Raw genomic sequence first — 19,415 nt, forward strand, 5'->3', positions numbered from 1 at the left:
AGTTTAATACCTTAATTGGATTAACGGATTATTACCTGCAACACTCACACACACGCACTAACACACACACTAATACATACACTGTAATACACACACTCTCACTGACCAACACACACATTAGTTACACACACAACACATATACACACACAGGTCCTCATAAAGACATGTAAACAAACACACAAGGGTCAAAGGTCAGTATTTTTTATTCCAGAGAAAGCTGGCAGCTGATTGGTCAGCTGAACAGAAGCAGTCACATGTTCAAAACAATCGTCTTCCAGGTCAATAGGAGCAGAGTGTGGTTACCATGGCAACATTTAAAGTGACAGAGTGACAGTTTAACGTCTCAGAGACCGTTAGCCTGTTAGCATTCCTCATTAAGATCAGCGGGCTGCGTTAGCTTCAAGCTAAAGCAGCCCATCGATCACTGATCAATGCCTCTGATTAATTATCTAAAGGGAGATTAACTAGTTGCATAGATATGGACTGGATCATAGTGCAAGAAAACACCTGCAGGGAGCGCCGGGCATTCTGGGAAACTGAGTCCTTACTTCCAGGGATTTGGAGTTTTTTTCCCACATCTCAGGTGACTTCAGCAGGTGTTGTTCTACAGGTGAGATCATGTGACAGATTCATGTGTCTGCAGAGACAGGAGGGTAAACCAACAGGTGTTTGTCCAGGTGAGCTCCAGGTGTGTTCTCAGTGTTGGACACAAACTGACTCACACCTGAGAAAACTCACCTGTAAAATATTGAGCTTACATACATCAGAGGCTGGAGTCAGTTTGTCAGGAAGCTGTCAGGTGATTCTTCAGGTAAAACCAAATGCAGGTGTCACGAGAACTTCACAGGTAAATCACAGGTAAACGTGTGACAGAAGAGCTTCTCTGCTCAGGGACACAAACCAGAGATGGACGTTCAACTGCTGAACGGCTCACAACACGGGACAGGTGAGGTCAGGTGAGGACAGGTGAGGTCAGGTTAGGACAGGTGAGGCAGCATGCTGTTTGACAGCTGGGGGGCGCTACAGGAAACCAACTCTGACTGTTTGACAAATCAGAGGAAGAGAAGAAGAATTCTACCTGCTGTCAGTCTGATCACAACAGGTAAAAACTACATGCTAACATCACTGTGTGTGTGTGCATGTGTGCGTGTGTGTATGTGCATGTATGCATGTGTGTGCATGAGTGTGTGTATGTGCGTGTGTGCATGTGTGTGTGTTCTGGTCTTTAGCTGAATTTCAAAGTTGATTTCACTAAATACTGTTGACAGCATCATGAGCAGCTCTGAATCCTGATTCGTCCAAACTCACCTGAGAACCACAGACAGCTAGGACAGGTGTTTATGGAGACACAGGGAGGACAGGTGTTTATGGAGACACAGGGAGGACAGGTGTTTATGGAGACACAGGGAGGACAGGTGTTTATGGGGACACAGGGAGGACAGGTGTTTATGGAGACACAGGGAGGACAGGTGTTTATGGAGACACAGGGAGGACAGGTGTTTATGGAGACACAGGGAGGACAGGTGTTTATGAAGACACAGGGAGGACAGGTGTTTATGGGGACACAGGGAGGACAGGTGTTTATGGGGACACAAAAGGGACAACTAAAATTAAGTTTTGTGTTGGTGGCAGGTTAAAATCAGTAACTTAGATTAAAAGTGGACATCTCAGAGACATCAGGTGGTCCCTCAGGTGTGACTATAATTCAGCAGCTGAGTTTGGTGAAACACGAATCAAAGCCTCTCAGACGGCCTGAACACTGTTGCTATGGTAACGTCCTAATAAGGAGTCGTCCCCTCCCACTCCAGCAGGTACTGCACTGTCCCCTGAGGTGTGACCCGGCGAGCCAGCACCTGGTAGCGCTCCCCATTGGTCAGCCGCCCCGCCGCGCCGAAGTACGACGAGATGGAGGAGTGGAGGAGGGAGGAGTCAGAGTGGATCTGTGAGGCCTCCGATAGCAGGTGGGCGGGGTCTGTTGGTAAGTGGGCGTGTCTCGGGTCCTCCATTATCTCAGGAGGCTCCTCCCCTCCAAGCTCCTCCCCCACCTCACTGCGATTGGCCCACTGGATGTAGCTGTTGCTTGGCAACTTTCTCTTCCTACTGCCCACCCTCCTCCTGAGAACACAGAGACAGACAGGTGAGACGGACAGGTGAGACGGACAGGTGAGACGGACAGGTGAGTCAGGTGAGACAGATAGGTGAGTTGGACAGGTGAGTCAGACAGGTGAGTCAGAGAGGTGAGACAGACAGGTGAGTCGGACAGGTGAGTCAGGTGAGACAGACAAATGAGTCAGGTGAGACGGACAGGTGAGTCGGACAGGTGAGTCAGACAGGTGAGAACATTGCTCAGACAGGTTACAGGTAAATGTCCTGCTCCTGGTAGCAGATCAGGTTCTGTGAGGTGGGGCAGGAGAACTCTGGAACTCACCAACTGACTTCTAGAACCTTTTGGTCGAACCTTTACCCTGTTGAGGTTCCAAATGTTTTCCTGGACCTGTATCCTGAAGCTTCAGAACCTTAGAAATGACCTGCAGGGCCACAGACAGACCTCTACAGCAGTATGCTAGCCATGGAGAACCTCCACAGACCTCTTTAGAACCTTATTAAGGTCATCTAGAACCCACTGGGACACCTACAACTTCCTCAGGGACGCCTTTATCCTCCCAAAGAACAAAAATATAGCAACATTTCCCCACATAGCTGAGCTTTAAAGCCACTTGGAGGGAACCTAGAACCTTTGTGTGAAACTCTAGCACACTGCTTTATAGTTGTAGAACCTTCACAGGAATCTGTAGAACCTCATCAAAGCCATCTGGAACCCACTGGAACACCCTTTATTCCTTCAGAAGAACACCTACAACCTTCCTGCAGATCTCTAGAACGGTGCATCAGAACTGTAGAACCTCCTCAGGTATCTGTGGAACCTTGGATCTGGTTACCTGAAGTGGTAGGAGGTGCTGGTTGTAGCCGAACCCGAGGTGGAGGCATCGGTGGAGTCCTGGTCAATGCTGACGGTTCTACTGGAGCTGCTGAAGAACAGCAGAACCATCACAAACTGTTCTGACAGCGTTCCGATGGATAACACTAATCACTGATCAACAACACCGATCACTGAAAAATAACACGTCACTGATCACCGATCAATAACACTGATCACTGATGGAACACTGATCACCGATCAATAACACTGATCACTGATCAGTAACACTGATCTCTGATGGATACCACTGAAGACTGATCGATAAGACTGATCACTGATCACCGATCGATAACACTGATCACCGATCAATAACACTGATCACTGATCAGTAACACTGATCTCTGATGGATACCACTGAAGACTGATCGATAAGACTGATCACTGATCACCGATCGATAACACTGATCACCGATCAATAACACTGATCACTGATCAATAACACTGATCTCTGATGGATAACACTGATGACTGATCGATAAGACTGATCACTGATCACCGATCAATAACACTGATCACTGATCGATAACACTGATGACTGATTGATAAGTCTGATTACTGATCACCGATCGATAACACTGATCACCGATCAATAACACTGATCACTGATCGATAACACTGATCTCTGATGGATAACACTGATGACTGATCGATAACTCTGATCACCGATCAATAACACAGATCACTGATCAATAACACTGATCTCTGATGGATAACACTGATGACTGATCGATAACTCTGATCACCGATCGGTAACACTGATCACTGACCACTGATCACCGATCGATAACTCTGATCACCGATCGATAACACTGATCACTGATCAATAAGACTGATCACTGATCACCGATCGATAACACTGATCACCGATCAATAACACTGACTACTGATGGGAGTATTGATCTCACCTCTTGAGGCTCTGCAGCTCGTCCAGGGTGAAGTCAAAGATGTTGGCCATGTGGTGGTTGGAGGACCAGCTGCAGGACAACTGGTTCTGGAACACACAATCAGACCATCACTGGAACACACGCACCTCCACTGGAACACACACACACACCACTGGAACACAGGCACCACCACTGGAACACACAATCAGACCACGACTGGAACACACACACCACCACTGGAACACACAATCAGACCATGATTGGAACACACACACCATGGCTGGAACACATGCACCACCACTGGAACACACAATCAGACCATGATTGGAACACACACACCATGGCTGGAACACATGCACCACCACTGGAACACACGCACCACCACTGGAACACACAATCAGACCACGACTGGAACGCACACCACCACCACTGGAACACACAATCAGACCACCACTGGAACACACGCACCACCACCACTGGAACACACAATCAGACCACCACTGGAACACACGCACCACCACTGGAACACACAATCAGACCACCACTGGAACACACGCACCACCACTGGAACACACACAGTATCACTGGAACACACAATCAGACCACGACTGGAACACACACACCATGACTGGAACACACACACACCATGACTGGAACACACACACCACCGCTGGAACACACACACCACCACTAGAACACACACACCATGACTGAAACACACACACCATGACTGGAACACACACACCACCACTGGAACACACTGAGAACTAGGGCTGGCCCCAGTAGCAGTTTCTGGGCTCCGGATATTCCGCCCCGATTAATGACGAATATCCGAATATTCAGTTTGCAACGTCTGACGGGGGGTGGGGGGTGGGGGTTGGGGGGCAATATTAGGATTGGTTCATATCATTATGTCCGACAGGGGGGACATCGGACGAATTGACGAGAGGAAGTGCGACATCGTCCGACAGGGGGGGTGGAATCCGAATATTCGGTTCTCAAAATAAATATTAGGATACCACCATCACGGCCGAATATTCGGATATTCAGGTCCAGCCCTACTGAGAACCACAGAAGAACAGTCTTACGCTGGGAATGGCGTCTTCCAGCAGCCATTTGGACTTCCTCTTCTTCCTCTCAGACGCTCCGCTGCAGACACAGGTTATCTCATTACCACAACAGGCTGAAGGACAAGAACATGATACGACAATCTAACTGTTCTTCAGGTAAATAACTACCTGGCCGTGGTCTTCTTACGGCCCCGCCACCCGTCCATCTGAGCACGCTCAGGAAAAAGTTTGCAGGGGGGGTTGGGAGGAACCCGGGTCCTCAAACGGAAGATGCACTTCCTCTTCTTAATCTCCTTCCCACACAGAAATCTGGACACATGACAGGTTAGTGTGTGGAACACATGTTGGCATGTTGAACACATGTTGAACACATGTTGAACACATGTAGGCATGTAGAACACATGTTGACGTGTTGAACACATTGGCGTGTTGAACACGTAGAATGCATGTTGGCGTGGTGAACACATGTAGAACACATGTTGGCGTGTTGAACATATGTTAGCGTGTTGAACACATGTTGGCGCGTTGAACACATTAGTGTGTTGAACACATGTTGGCGTGTTGAACACATGTTGGCATGTTGAACACGTTAGGGTGTTGAACACATGTTGGCGTGCTGAACACATGTTGGCGTGCTGAACACATGTTGGCGTGTTGAACACATGTTGGCGTGTTGAACACATGTTGGCGTGCTGAACACATGTTGGCGTGCTGAACGCATGCTGAACACATGTTGGCATGGTGAACACACGCTGGCGTGGTGAACACATGTTGAACACATGATGGCGTGTTGAACACATGTTGGCACGGTGAACACATGTTGGCGCGGTGAACACATATTGGCGCGGTGAACACATGTTGGCGTGGTGAACACACGTTGAACACATTCAATTCAATTCAATTCAATTTTATTTATATAGCGCCAATTACAGTCAAATTGTCTCGAGATGCTTTACAGAACCCATATGCCTGAACCCCCAGAGCAGCCCTAAGGAGACAGTGGCAGGAAAACACCCTTTTAACAGGGAAAAAAACCTAGAGCAGAACCCGGCTCTAATGTGGGGGAACCCATCTGCCTGCTGGCCGGGTGGGTTGAGAGGGACAGAAGAGGTAGAGATAGAGGGATGGAGGTAGAGGGGAAGAGGTAGAGGGTTACAGTTGGTGGGAGAACAACCACACATCTGAAGCATCCAGCTCTGGGATCAGGGACACTCGGAGAAAGGACACAGAAAGAAACAGAGTGAGTGTAATGCAATAATGGTATATATATATTAAATATAATGGTAGATAGAGAAGGGCTCAGTGGATCCAGAGAGGTCCTCCAGCAGCCTAGGCCTATAGCAGCATAACTAGGGGCAGAACTAAGGGACGTCCAAGAGGAAGACTCCAGCTGACCCCCTCAGGGTCCCCCAGTCAGTCCTAACTATAAGATTTGTCAAAAAGGAAGGTTTTAAGCCTGGTCTTAAAAATAGAGAGGGTGTCCACCTCCAGAACCCAAACTGGGAGCTGGTTCCACAGGAGAGGAGCTGATAACTGAAGGCTCTGCCTCACATTCTACTTTTAAAGATTCTAGGAACAACAAGTAAGCCTGCAGTCTGAGAGCAAAGAGTTCTGCTAGGATAATATGGTACTATCAGGTCTTTAAGATATGATGGAGATTGGTTGTTAAGAGCTTTATATGTCAGAAGAAGGATTTTGAATTCTATTCTAGATTTATCAGGAAGCCAATGAAAAGAAACCAATATAGGAGAAATATGATCTCTCTTGCTAACTCCCGTCAGTACTCTGGCTGCAGCGTTTTGGATCAGCTGTAGATGTTTCAGAGAGCTATTGGGACAACCTGATAATAAGGAATTACAGTAGTCAAGCCTAGAAGTAACAAATGCATGGACTAGTTTTTCTGCATCACTCTGAGACAGGATGTTCCTGATTTTCACAATATTTCTCAGGTGGAAAAAGGAAGTCCTACAGATTTGTTTTATGTGTGAGTTAAAGGACATGTCCTGGTCAAAGATAACACCGAGGTTCCTCACAGTAGTACTGGAGGCCAATGTAATGCCATCCAGAGTAACTATATGCTTTGAAGGCAATTCTCTAAGATGTTTGGGGCCAAATACAATGACTTCAGTCTGGTCTGAATTTAGTAGTAAGAAATTATAGGTCATCCAGGTCTTTATGTCCTTAAGACAATCTTGCAGTCTGCATAGTTGATGTTGGTGTGTTGAACACATATTGGCATTGTGAACACATGTTGGCGTGTGTACAGATACATTCTTACTTGCTCTTGTATTTGTTGAGAGCGTCCAGCAGGTGCTGCCCCCTCTCTGCTGGAGGAGTGTTGGACAGCTGAAAACACAAACAGCAGTTAGACCCGCTGCAGGGTTCTGGCCCGGTTCTGTCAGGGGTCTGGCCCGGTTAAGGTGGTTTCGTTACCTTTCCCAGCTGCAGATGCTCCCAGTTGGCGGACACGAAGGCAAGGATCTCATCCAGCTCGAAGTACTTCTTCTTGCTGCTGACCGACAGGTTGTAGAGGACCAGGTGAACCACGTCCACCCACCTGAGGGACAGCCGGCGGACGTACTCGGAGCCTTTATTACACACCGAGCAGAGGAACAGGTAGAACCTGAGCAGCGGGAGCAGAGAGAACATCAGGGTGCTACACCAATCACAGCGGGGTTAGGGAGCGGGCGGCGAGGACGTCACCTGTCTCCGAACATCATGGACTCCTGCAGGCACTGAGTGCATGCTTCATGGAACCACTGCTGACACCTGAAGCACTGCAGCATCTTCAGGTACCACCTGCACACACACACACCAGCGTCAGCATCACACACAGGTAACACCACACCTGCCGCGCTCCCATTGGTCCTCTTACTCTCCAGGGCCGCCGCAGTAGCAGTAACACTGCTGCTGATTGGTCCGGTGCTGAGAGTCCCAGTCCAGAGAGTCCACCTCGTACGGCAGAACCTGCTTCATGGACGACAGGGCCTTCGCTATCGGACCTTTCTTCAGAGCACCACCCTTCTGGAGGGGCAGATGGACAGGTTAGAGAGAGAGGCGAGTCAGAGAGAGAGACGGGTAAGAGAGACAGACAGGTTAGAGAGAGAGACGGTTTAGAGAGACGGGTCAGAGAGAGAGATGGGTCAGAGAGAAAGATGTTAGAGAGAGACAGGTTAGAGAGAGAGGTGGGTCTGAGAGAAAGATGTTAGAGAGAGACAGGTTAGAGAGAGAGGTGGGTCTGAGAGACAGGCGGGTGAGAGAGACAGACGGGTTAGAGAGACTGGTTAGAGGGACAGATGGGTTAGAGAGAGTGATGGGTCAGAGACAGACAGGTCAGAGAGAGAGATGTTAGAGAGAGACAGGTTAGAGAGAGAGGCGGGTCAGAGAGAGAGATGGGTGAGAGAGACAGACAGGGTAGAGAGAGACAGGGTAGAGAGAGATGGGTTAGAGAGACAGGTTAGAGAGATAGACGGGTTAGAGACAGAGAGATGGTTTAGAGACAGACGGGTTAGAGCAGTGTTTCTCAAATAGTGGGGCGCGCCCCCCTGGGGGGGCACAGAGGCATGTCAAGGGGGGCGCAGGAGACTGGGAGGAAAAGGTCCTTCAACACGGAACTAGTTAGCTGAACTATTGTTTTAACGTCGGCCTGTTTTTCGCGGCGTACAACAATACTGAAATTGTGCTGGCCCATAGACTGTATATGCCATAGATATAAAAAATTATATATATTAATAATAATAATAATGATATTCTGTATATATCTATGGTATATGCACTGGCCGTTCAGACTCCGAAGTACAGACTCCTGAGAACGGGAGAACGCATCGTTAATGTGCAGTCGGAACACCAGCGTACTTGATCACGTCACATACTCGGCTCATCTCCTCCGATTATTTTTACCAGCAATGTCAAACATACGGCCTGCGGGCCAAAACCGGCCCACCAGACGGTCCATTTCGGCCCGCGGGACGACTTTACAAATGATAAAAATCACAACAACATTAACTGTAATTATTAAATTTGTAAAATTGTAAATTTAAAATAATTTCTAGAACTTGACAAGTTGTTCTGATCATGAAGTAAAATACTAGATTGTTCAGTTCCAGAAACCTGTGACTGAATGTTTTGTGTTTTTGTAGATAAACTGTTATCTGGCAGTTAGAATGCATGTGTGAATGATGAACTGAGGCATAATAGGCTACTGTTGAAATTGAACTTGTTTTCCTTAAGAAATTTCAGGTTCATAATATTTTGTAAAAAGATACTTCATTAAATGTGAACATTTTCAGAATGTACTATTTTTGAACTAAAACAAAGGGGAAAAGTTGGAATTGTGGTTATTTATAGGTTATTATGCTGTGATTTTACTGGTGGGGCCCACTGGAGATCAGATTGGGTTTATGTGGTCCCTGGACTAAAATGAGTTAATTTGAGAACCACTGGGTTAGAGAGAGACGGGTTAAAGAGACAGACAGGTCAGAGAGACCGACAGGTGAGAGAGACAGGTTTAGAGAGACAGACGGGTTAGAGAGACAGGCGGGTTAGAGAGACAGACAGGTCAGAGAGACAGGTTTAGAGAGACAGAGGTTAGAGAGACAGGTCAGAGAGAGAGACGGGTTAGAGAGAGATGGGTCAGAGAGACACAGACAGGCAGAAATGCATTTTCGCTCCATTATATATAATTGTTTATTACTTATTTCCCAGAACTGATCAACTGATCAATCAACTGAAGTGACACACAATCAATAGCTGATCAATGTGATCAGATCAGTTATTTACCCGGACAGCCAGAGCAAAGACACAACGTCTGCAGAACCACGGACTGAGACTGCTGCTGCCCTCTACTGGAGGAACATGGCACTGCTGGTGGAAACCTGAGACACACACACACACACACACACACACACACACACACACACACACACACACACACACACACACACACACACACACACACACACACACACACACACACAGACAAATGAGTCATCATCACCAGCAGGTAAATGACTGATATTCTGGATCTGGGTCTAGTCTAGTGGACGGCAGGTATGATGTCACCACCGATCGATTAGCTGTTTCTGATAAACTGATTGATCCATGACTCACCAATGCCACACTTCCCACAGATCAGGACCAGGTTGTTTGATTGGTTGTCAGAGTTTGGCCCCACCTCCCGGCACACAGAGCACTGGGGCTCCTCCCCTGGGACTCCAGCTGCAACACGATTGGACAGGAGTAGGTGAGACACACACACAACCGTCTGTCTCTGTCCACCCATCTCTCTGTCTACCTGTCTGTTGCTCTGTCCACCTGTGTCTCTCTCTCTCCACCTGTCTCTCTTTCGGTCCTCCTGTCTCTCTCTCTCTGTCTATCTGACTCTCTCTCTCTGTCTGTCTCTCTGTCCACCTGTCTCTCTCTCTCTGTCCGCCTGTCTGTCTCTCTGTCCACCTGTCTCTCTCTCTCTGTCCGCCTGTCTGTCTCTCTGTCCACCTGTCTGTCTCTCTGTCCACCTGTCTGTCTGTCTCTCTCTCCACCTGTCTGTCCCTCTCTGTCCACCGGTCTCTCTCTCTGTCCGCTTGTCTGTCTGTCTCTCTCTCTCTCCACCTGTCTCTCTCTCTACCTGTCTGTCTCTCTGTCCACCTGTCTGTCTCCCTGTCCACCTGTCTGTCTCTCTCTGTCCACCTGTCTGTCTCTCACCGTGTTGGATGTCCTTCCAGAGGACCCAGAACTTGGAGTTGTCTTCAAACGTGACGAAGCAGCTCTGCCTGGGAGGGCTCACCTGTCCACCAATCAAAACGCGGACAGTTATCAGCCACTCACAGCGCAGCATCCATAGAGTTGCTATGGTTACCTGCAGGAGAACCTTACCCGCTGTATCTTTCCCAGGTAGTAGAGTCCATCTGACCAATGACAGAGGACAAACTGTCCCACACTCAGACTGGACTCCGCCTCCTCGTCCTCCTCCAGGCTCCGCCCATGCAGACATGACCCGCCCCCTGGAGACACCTCAGGCTCCGCCCCACAGAAGGCTTCAATCAGGTCCTCAAACATCCTGCACAAACAGAGAGGGAGACAGGTGGTCAGTGAGACAGGCAGGCAGGCAGACAGAGAGGGAGACAGGCAGACAGACAGAGAGGGAGACAGGTGGTCAGTGAAACAGGCAGACAGGGAGGGAGACAAGTGGTCAATGAGACAGGCAGGCAGGCAGGGAGTGAGACAGGTAGACAGACAGGGAGCGAGACAGGTGGTCAGTGAAGCAGGCAGACAGTGAGACAGGCAGACAGACAGTGAGACAGGCAGGCAAACAGAGGAGACCGGGAGTGAGACAGGCAGACAGACAGGGAGTGAGACAGGTGGTTGGTGAGACAGGCAAACAGAGAGGGAGACAGGGAGTGAGACAGGCAGACAGAATGAGACAGGCAGACAGGGAGTGAGACAGGTGGTCAGTGAGACAGGCAAACAGAGAGTGAGACAGGCAGACAGAAAGGCAGACAGACAGTGAGTGAGACAGGTGGTCAGTGAGACAGGGAGACAGAGTGAGACAGGCAGACAGACAGGCAGACAGAGAATGAGATAGGCAGGCAGACAGACAGTGAGACAGGCAGACAGACAGTGAGACAGGCAGACAGACAGGGAGACAGGCAGACAGACAGGGAGTGAGGCAGGTGGTCAGTGAGACAGGCAGTAAGAGAGTGAGACAGGCAGACAGACAGGCCGTTGCTGTGATTCCTTCCTGAACTGTTTAGGAGATTTTGTCATGTTGGAGCATGCGCACTGTGGCTCCCCATCACATACTGTTAACTAACCCCATTGTTCACTAACCCCGTTATCCCCCGTTCACTAACTAACCCCGTTATCCGCCGTTAACCAACAGGCTGAACCAACCCGGTTACCTGCTGGTAACTCGTTCACTGACACTGAGCTGTGTAACGGTCCGCCGTTAACCACCGACACTGACCGGCTGTTCACCGGAGAGAGGTAAACGGGTTAAACTAAACTAACGGGTGAAACAAACTAGCGGGTAGAACCAACCGGAGCAACAGCGGGTTTTTATAGAAATCACAGCTGCCTCACCTTCTCTGATCCGGGCTGCGTCTCTCCTCTCTCCCGGTCCTCCCGTTACCGAACTCCCGACGGACAGACAGACGGTGTGTATGTCGGTGTCTCCGCTCGTTCAGCCGTTCTCCGTGTCTCCGTGTCTCTTTCTATCCGTCTCTCTGTCCGTTTCCGAAACCTAAACTTCAAACTTCTACGGTCGCCATTTTTTTCACTTTTCCCGCGAATCACGTTTGCGTAACTGGTCATCGCCGAGCTGATCGTCATCACGCACAGCCAGGAACAGTTGAGCCCATTCAAAACTCCGATGACTTTTTCAGACATTTTAGGAGCCTAACCCCCTAAAATAAACTATTATACTAACCCCTCACCCCTAAAACAAATTATTATAGCCAACCCCTAACTCCCTAAAATAAACTATTATAACTAACCCCTAACCCCTAAAATAAACTATTATAACCCTTGATTTTTTATCTTCAGAGTTGTAGTTTGGACTGAACTACAGACTCAGCTCAGATCAACTTTTTAAAGATGCTCAGTTTTTAAATAAATTCATGTGATGTCTAAAGTATATCTGACATCTTTTCATACTGGTCTGTTCATAAAACAAAACAGTGATTTGAAATATGTTTTTCTCCTGTTAATAAATATCAAAATACAATATTAATAATAACAGAAGAACACTTTTAAAAAGCAAGATTTATTTATTACTTAACACATAACATATTAAACATTATGTTGTAAGATTTATTTATTGAATTCTGTGTATTTCATCTACTATTAAAATCAGCTGTGAGCCACCTGACAGATGATTTGAACCGATCAGAGGTTATTGATATGTGATCAGTAGGAGATCAGAAGGAGGCGGGGCAGTCAGTCATCAGTATCAAACTTTATTGATCAGAATACCTCAGCAGGAACAACTCAACATCTTCGCATCATTTTATAAAACAGCTCTCCTTATCTTAAGTTCTCCATGGGGCGGAGTCAGGGGCGGGCTGTGGTTTATGGGTGAGTCAGAGGTCAGGGGCGGGGTTATGGGTCAGGGCGGGATATATATAGTTTATGGGCTGGGTTATGGGTCAGGGATGGGTTATGTTTATGTGCGGAGTCAGAGGTCAGGGGCGGGGTTATAGGTTAGGGGCGGGGTCATATGTTCAGGACTTGGGTCTGGTACTGGGTCGGAACTTCATCTCGGTGAACCTCAGCGAGTACTGCCAGCCCGTCCAGCTGGACCACTCCACTCCATCAGCGTAGGAGGCGTGGCCTCCCCTCAGGTACTGGCCATTCAGGTTGGAGGTGTGGCAATTCCGGTACCACCACGCCCCCTGGTAGTACGCCGCGCAGTTGTTCTCCGACTGGTCCTGGTCCCGGTCTTTGGTGGTGAACTGCATCCCAGAGTGCTTCAGAAGGGAGTCACCTGGAGAACAGAGCCACACCTGCTGGTAGTACCAAGTAGTACACTACAGTACCGAATGTGTAGTATTGTGTAATACGCTGTAGTACCGAGTACTACACTGTAGGACTGAGTAATACGCTGTAGTACTGAGTACTACACTGTAGGACTGTGTAGTACGGTGTAGTACTGTGTAGTAGTACCTGCTGTCCCAGAGTACCCGTCCACCTCCAGCGGGTATCCGTCCTCTTCAGGGTTCACTGAGTCTCGGCCAACAGAGAACTGGGAGTAATGAGCGAACGCTGTGGCGTTATCGAAGTCTGACATGTCAATACGCAACTCATAGACCCCAGACCTGGTCAACGAGTAGATCCTCTGAAGACCTGAGAGAGGACAGAGAGACAGAAGGACAGACAAACAGACAGACAGACAGACAGAAAGCCTTCACTCGGTTGATTTAGAACATTAATGATTGAATGTTTTTTCTATCATTCTATCAGCTTTGAATTGTGCCCATCAGTGTGCCCATCAGTGTGTCCATCAGTGTGTCTCAGACCTAGCCAGTGTTCTCCGGTGGTCGTCCCGAAGCCGTCTCTGTAGGCGTCCCATCCTCTGAAGAAGTTCACTGATCCGTCCTCCCTTCTCTGGAACACCTGGAACCACACAATTCTACCATTAACGTCCAGTTCTACCGTTAACATCCAGTTCTACCGTTAACGTCCAGTTCTACCATTTACCTACAGTTCTATCTTTCAATCTGAAGTCCTGCAGCTTTATGGAAACAGAACAACATGAAGGAGTAGAACTCATTCTGTAGATGTTTTTCTATCTCCCTGTTTCCAGTTGTTTCCTCTCTACTCTGATCCTCAGCTGTAGAAGATATTTCACCATGCTGGATGGATCTTCACCCACTGCTCCTCTGTTCACTGTTTCTGCTGCACTTATTTTATTCATCCAGTAGCTTTTGTGTCTTTGTGTCTTTGTGTCTTCGTACCGTCCACCCTCCTCTGTCGGTGCTCATGTCGCAGTAAACCATGAAGCCGTTGGGGTCGTGGGTTGGAAACACTGAATAAACTCCGTCCTGCGAGACGCCAGACGCCTGGACATCGCTGCAGTCTCTGGGTCTGAGAGCTGAAGGATACAAGCAGACAGGAAGCGGGTTAGGCTAACAGATAACGGTCAACTTGACCTAATTCTGATCAGTTTTCTCTGCAGAAACTCCTGCAGCTCACCTGCTAACAATGTAAACCTGCTAATGATGTAAACCTGCTAATGGTGTGAATCTGCTCACAATGTAAACCTGTTAATGATGTAAACCTGCTAATGGTATAAATCTGCTAACAATGTAAACCTGTTAATGATGTAAACCTGCTAATGATGTACACCTGCTAACAATGGAAACCTGGTAATGGTGTAAACCTACTAACGGTGTAAACCTGCTAACGATGCAAACCTGCTAACGATGTAAACCTGCTAATGGTGTAAAACTGCTAACGATGTAAATTTGCTAACGATGTAAACCTGCTAATGATGTAAACCTGCTAATTGTGTGTTTCCTGCTAATGGTGTAAACCTGCTAACGATGTAAACCTGCTAACGACGTAAACCTGCTAACGGTGTAACCTTGCTAACAGTGTCAACCTGCTAACCGTGTAAACCTGCTAACTGTATGTTTCCTGCTAACAGTGTAAACCTGCTAACCGTTTCCTGCTAATGATGTAAACCTGCTAACTGTGTGTTTCGTGCTAACCGTGCGTTTCCTGCTAACAGTGTAAACCTGCTAATGATATAAACCTGCTAACAATGTAAATCTGCTAACGGTGTAAACCTGCTAACAGTGTAAACTTGCTAACGGTGTAAATCTGCTAATGGTGTAAACCTACTAATGAAGTAAACCTGATAACAGTGTAAACCTGCTAATGGTGTAAACTTGATAATGGTGTAAACCTGCTAATGGTGTAAACCTGTTAACGATGTGAATCTGCTAACAGTGTAAACCTGCTAACGGTGTAAACCTGCTAAAAGTGTCAACCTGCTAACCGTGTAAACCTGCTAACTGTATGTTTCCTGCTAACAGTGTAAACCTGCTAACCATGTGTTTCCTGCTAACGATGTAAACCTGCTAACTGTGTGTTTCCTGCTAACCGTGCGTTTCCTGCTAACAGTGTAAACCTGCTAATGATGTAAACCTGCTAACAGTGTAAACTTGCTAATGGTGTAAACCTGCTAACGGTGTAAACCTGCTAATGATGTAAATCTGCTAACAGTGTAAACCTGCTAACAGTGTAAACCTGCTAATGGTGTAAACCTGCTAATGATGTAAACCTGCTAATGGTGTAAACCTGCTAATGCTGTAAACTTGCTAACGGTGTAAATGTGCTAATGGTGTAAACCTGTTAACGATGTGAATCTGCTAACAGTGCAAACCTGCTAATGATGTAAACCTACTAACAATGTAAACCTGCTAACAGTGTAAACCTGCTAACGGTGTAAACCTGCTAACGCTGCAAACCTGCGAACTGTGTAAACCTGCTAATACTGTAAACTTGCTAACGGTGTAAATGTGTTAATGGTGTAAACCTGTTAACGATGTGAATGTGCCAACAGTGCAAACCTGCTAATGATGTAAACCTGCTAACCATGTAAACCTGCTAACTGTATGTTTCCTGCTAATGGTCTAATCCTGCTAACAGTGTAAACCTGCTATCCATGTAAACCTGTTAACTGTGTTTCTTGCTAACGGTGTAAACCTGCTAAAGCGTCTCGAGACAATTTGACTGTAATTGGCGCTATATAAATAAAATTGAGCTGAATTGAATTAAACCTGCTAACAGTGTAAAACTGTTAACGATGTAAACCTGCTAACTGTGTGTTTCCTGCTAATGGTGTAAACCTGCTAACAGTGTAAACCTGCTAACCATGTGTTTCCTGCTAACGATGTAAACCTGCTGTGTGTTTCCTGCTAACTGTGTGTTTCCTGCTAATGGTATACACCCGCTAATGATGTAAATGTGCTAACGGTGGTAACCTGCTAACAGTGTAAACCTGCTAACCGCGTAGACCTGTTAACCGTGTGTTTCCTGCTAACGGTGTAAACCTGCTAACGGCGTAAACCTGCTAATCGTGTGTTTCCTGCTAACAGTGTAAACCTGCTAACGGTGTAAATCTGCTAACCGTGTGTTTCCTGCTAACGGTGTAAACCTGCTTACAGTATCCAATCCAATCCAATCCAACTTTATTTGTAATGCACTTTACAAAACAACACAGTTGACCAAAGTGCAGTACACACATAAAACATATGAGACATTAAAAAAAGAGTAAAACAAAACAGAAATAAAATTACAACTTAAAATCAATTAAAAGCTAGGGTAAAAAGATGTGTTTTAAGAGCTGATTTAAATACAGGCAGTGAATCGATCTGTCGAAGGTGCAAAGGTAGTGCATTCCATAAGTTAGGACCAGCGACAGCAAAAGACCGAGCACCTCTCCTTCTCTTATTTGACTTTGGGGTCACCAACCATGAGAGGTCAGCTGACCTAAGGGAACGAGCAGGTACATAGGGTTGCACCAGCTCAGTCAGATACTGAGGTGCAAGGCCATGAAGGCATTTAAAAACAAATAAAAGAATTTTAAAATCAATTCTAAAACGTACAGGGAGCCAATGCAAAGACTTCAGAATAGGAGTTATGTGCTCTCTCTTTTTAGTCCCAGTCAAGAGCCGAGCTGCTGCATTTTGCACCATTTGTAGACGATGCAGAAGTTTCTCATCAAGACCGGCATACAGAGCATTGCAGTAATCAAGGCGGTTTGTGACAAATGCATGGATTAATATTTCAAAGTGTTTCATAGACAGAATAGGTTTAACTTTAGCCAGCTGTCGGATTTGAAAGAAACTTGTTTTAACCACGGAACTGACCTGGGCTTCAAGTTTGAGAGTGCAGTCAAGTTTTACACCGAGATTGGTTATCACAGGCTTAAAATACTGGCTCAGTGCACCAAAATCATCAAGGGCAGGGGTTCCACCACTCGGCCCAAACACTGTCATTTCAGTTTTACTGTCATTTAAAAACAAGAGATTTAAGGACAACCAGTTCCTGATTTCCTCAACACAGTCAAGTAGCTGTTTTGCATTGTTGCCATTTCCTTGCTTCAGTGGCATGTACATTTGCGTATCATCTGCATACAGATGAAATGCAATGCCATGTTTCCTAAAAATTATTCCAAGTGGAAGGAGATACAATGAAAAAAGCAGGGGGCCAAGAATGGACCCTTGGGGCACTCCACAATTTAGAGGGGATAGTCTGGACTGAGAGGAGCCTATCCTAACACAGAATTCCCGATCAGTGAGGTAGGACCTCAGCCACTCCAATGCAGTGCCACGGATACCAACAGAGAATAAACCTGCTAACGGTGTAAACCTGCTAACGGTGTAAACCTGCTAACTGTATGTTTCCTGCTAACCTTGTAAACCTGCTAACAGTGTAAACCTGCTATCTGTGTAAACCTGCTAACTGTGTTTCCTGCTAACGATGTAAACCTGATAACTGTGTGTTTCCTGCTAACGGTGTAAACCTGCTAACCGTGTGTTTCCTGTTAACAGTGTAAACCTGTTAACGGTGTAAACCTGCTTACGGTGTAAACCTGCTGACTGTGTGTTTCCTGCTAACGGTGTAAACCTGCTAATGGTGTAAACCTGCTAACAGTGTAAACTTGCTAACGGTGTAAACCTGCTAACGATGTAAACCTGTTAACGGTGTAAACCTGCTAACGGTGTAAACCTGTTAACAGTGTAAACCTGCTAATTGTGTAAACCTGCTAACTGTGTGAACCTGCTAACTGTGTAAACCTGCTCACGGTGTAAACCTGCTAACGTTGTAAACCTGCTAACAGTGTAAACTTGCTAACAATATAAACCTGCTAATTGTGTGTTTACTGCTAATGGTGTAAACCTGCTACCAGTGTAAACCTGCTAACTGTTGGTTTCCTGCTAACAGTGTAAACCTGCTAATTGTGTGTTTCCTGCTAACCGTGTGTTTCTCTACAAACCGCTGTCCACTTGACGTTCCACTCAGGACCTGAAGGACAGATGTCCCAGTAAACTGCTGGGTTGAAGTCCCACTGCATCTACACATTAAACACATTAAACCGTGTTCCAGTGTATTTAGTCAGATCTGGTCTCTGGAGCAACAACATGTTTCTACTGGATGAAGGAGCGCTGCAGCTCAGTGGAAGAAATGTTTTAACTAAAAACAATCCATTTATCTTTTCAGTACAGACAAATGTACTTCTGAAAAACAACAACAGCAGTAACGTAAATAAAGTGACTTTTAAAGGATTGAAATGGTGGAGATAGATGAATCTGTGGTTCTGATGAGGACTGATGCTGGTTAGAGTTAGTAGGGTTAGTAGGGTTAGAGTTAGTAGGGTTAGGTTAGTAGGGTTAGTAGGGTTAATTAAGGTTATTAGGGTTAGTAGAGTTAGGAAAGTTAGGAGGGTTAATAGGGTTAGTATGGTTAGGTTAGGGTTAGGGTGAAGGTTAGTAGTGTTAGGGTGAACCCTGAAGGTACCAGGAGGACGTAATATTACTATGAAGGAAGCTGGAGGAGTAAGGAGCAGATCTCAGAGCAGTGAGCCGGTGGAAGGTTTACGGCAGATCAGGGGTTTAATCGGTTTAGTCAGGATTATTTCCTGCTGAGACGCTGCAGTCATCAGGCAGACCTCAGTCCAACACGGAGCTGCTGCTCAAACATCATACGTGTGATAAATACAGATGATCAGCTGATGTTCTGGCAGCTGATGTTGTGATGTTCTGTTTGCTGCTCTGTGGACTGGATCTGACCACTAACACTTGTCCAGGTGCTCTGTTAGTTTTAGGTTGGAGCAGCTCTGTGAAGTTGAAACTGAATTTGAATTGTTTGAATCTGAAATGTTGAACTTGAACAGTTTAAATAAAGTTGTTCTGAGGTTCTAGTTCACCTTCACTACAAAACTCAGCTGGTTGTGAAAGCCCACGTTCAGTTTGATTC

At 46.6% G+C, this 19,415-nt stretch overlaps 2 protein-coding genes across 6 annotated transcripts in view; both read right to left on the minus strand.

Moving 5' to 3' along the window:
• Positions 1 to 185: 185 nt before the first annotated feature.
• On the minus strand, positions 186 to 12,219 carry phf19 (PHD finger protein 19). Of its 3 annotated transcripts, none has more exons than XM_023277023.3 (14): positions 12,012 to 12,219; positions 10,806 to 10,989; positions 10,635 to 10,716; positions 10,044 to 10,151; positions 9,714 to 9,808; positions 7,810 to 7,958; positions 7,638 to 7,733; positions 7,368 to 7,557; positions 7,213 to 7,280; positions 5,103 to 5,243; positions 4,953 to 5,013; positions 3,886 to 3,971; positions 2,940 to 3,026; positions 186 to 2,115 (listed from the first exon to the last, which is right to left on the minus strand). In XM_023277023.3, exons 2-14 carry the CDS (start codon positions 10,986 to 10,988, stop codon positions 1,779 to 1,781), a joined length of 1,683 nt encoding a protein of 560 aa, XP_023132791.1. In that variant the 5' UTR covers position 10,989; positions 12,012 to 12,219; the 3' UTR covers positions 186 to 1,778. The 3 variants fall into 3 exon arrangements, with proteins under 3 accessions (XP_023132791.1, XP_023132790.1, XP_023132793.1); XM_023277022.3 differs by having other exon boundaries at positions 2,940 to 3,029; XM_023277025.3 differs by lacking the exon at positions 2,940 to 3,026.
• Positions 12,220 to 12,865: 646 nt separating this feature from the next.
• The window catches only part of LOC111573056 (fibrinogen C domain-containing protein 1-like), a 49,023-nt gene continuing 42,473 nt past the window's right edge, over positions 12,866 to 19,415 (minus strand). For all 3 annotated transcript variants that reach the window (XM_035951347.2, XM_055011819.1, XM_055011818.1), the window contains exons 6-9: positions 14,384 to 14,520; positions 13,946 to 14,042; positions 13,593 to 13,772; positions 12,866 to 13,413 (exon numbers count right to left, since the gene is read on the minus strand). In XM_035951347.2, coding sequence (XP_035807240.2) covers positions 13,151 to 13,413; positions 13,593 to 13,772; positions 13,946 to 14,042; positions 14,384 to 14,520 — 677 coding nt within the window. In that variant the 3' untranslated portion in view covers positions 12,866 to 13,150. The remainder of the gene's footprint in view (positions 13,414 to 13,592; positions 13,773 to 13,945; positions 14,043 to 14,383; positions 14,521 to 19,415) is intronic.

This window comes from Amphiprion ocellaris, chromosome 6 (genome assembly GCF_022539595.1).
Source record: "Amphiprion ocellaris isolate individual 3 ecotype Okinawa chromosome 6, ASM2253959v1, whole genome shotgun sequence".
NCBI lineage: Eukaryota > Metazoa > Chordata > Actinopteri > Pomacentridae > Amphiprion > Amphiprion ocellaris.

What these genes read in the sequence shown, in the direction of transcription:
- phf19 (XM_023277022.3), bottom strand. Translation starts at nt 10,988, where the DNA reads ATGTTTGAGGACCTGATTGAAGCCTTCTGTGGGGCGGAGCCTGAGGTG. An exon ending in CTGTGGGAAGTGTGGCATTG is followed by an intron (nt 9,809 to 10,043) that starts GTGAGTCATGGA and finishes TGTGTGTCTCAG; the next exon opens with GTTTCCACCAGCAGTGCCAT. An exon ending in TCTTTGCTCTGGCTGTCCGG is followed by an intron (nt 7,959 to 9,713) that starts GTAAATAACTGA and finishes CTGCCCCTCCAG; the next exon opens with AAGGGTGGTGCTCTGAAGAA.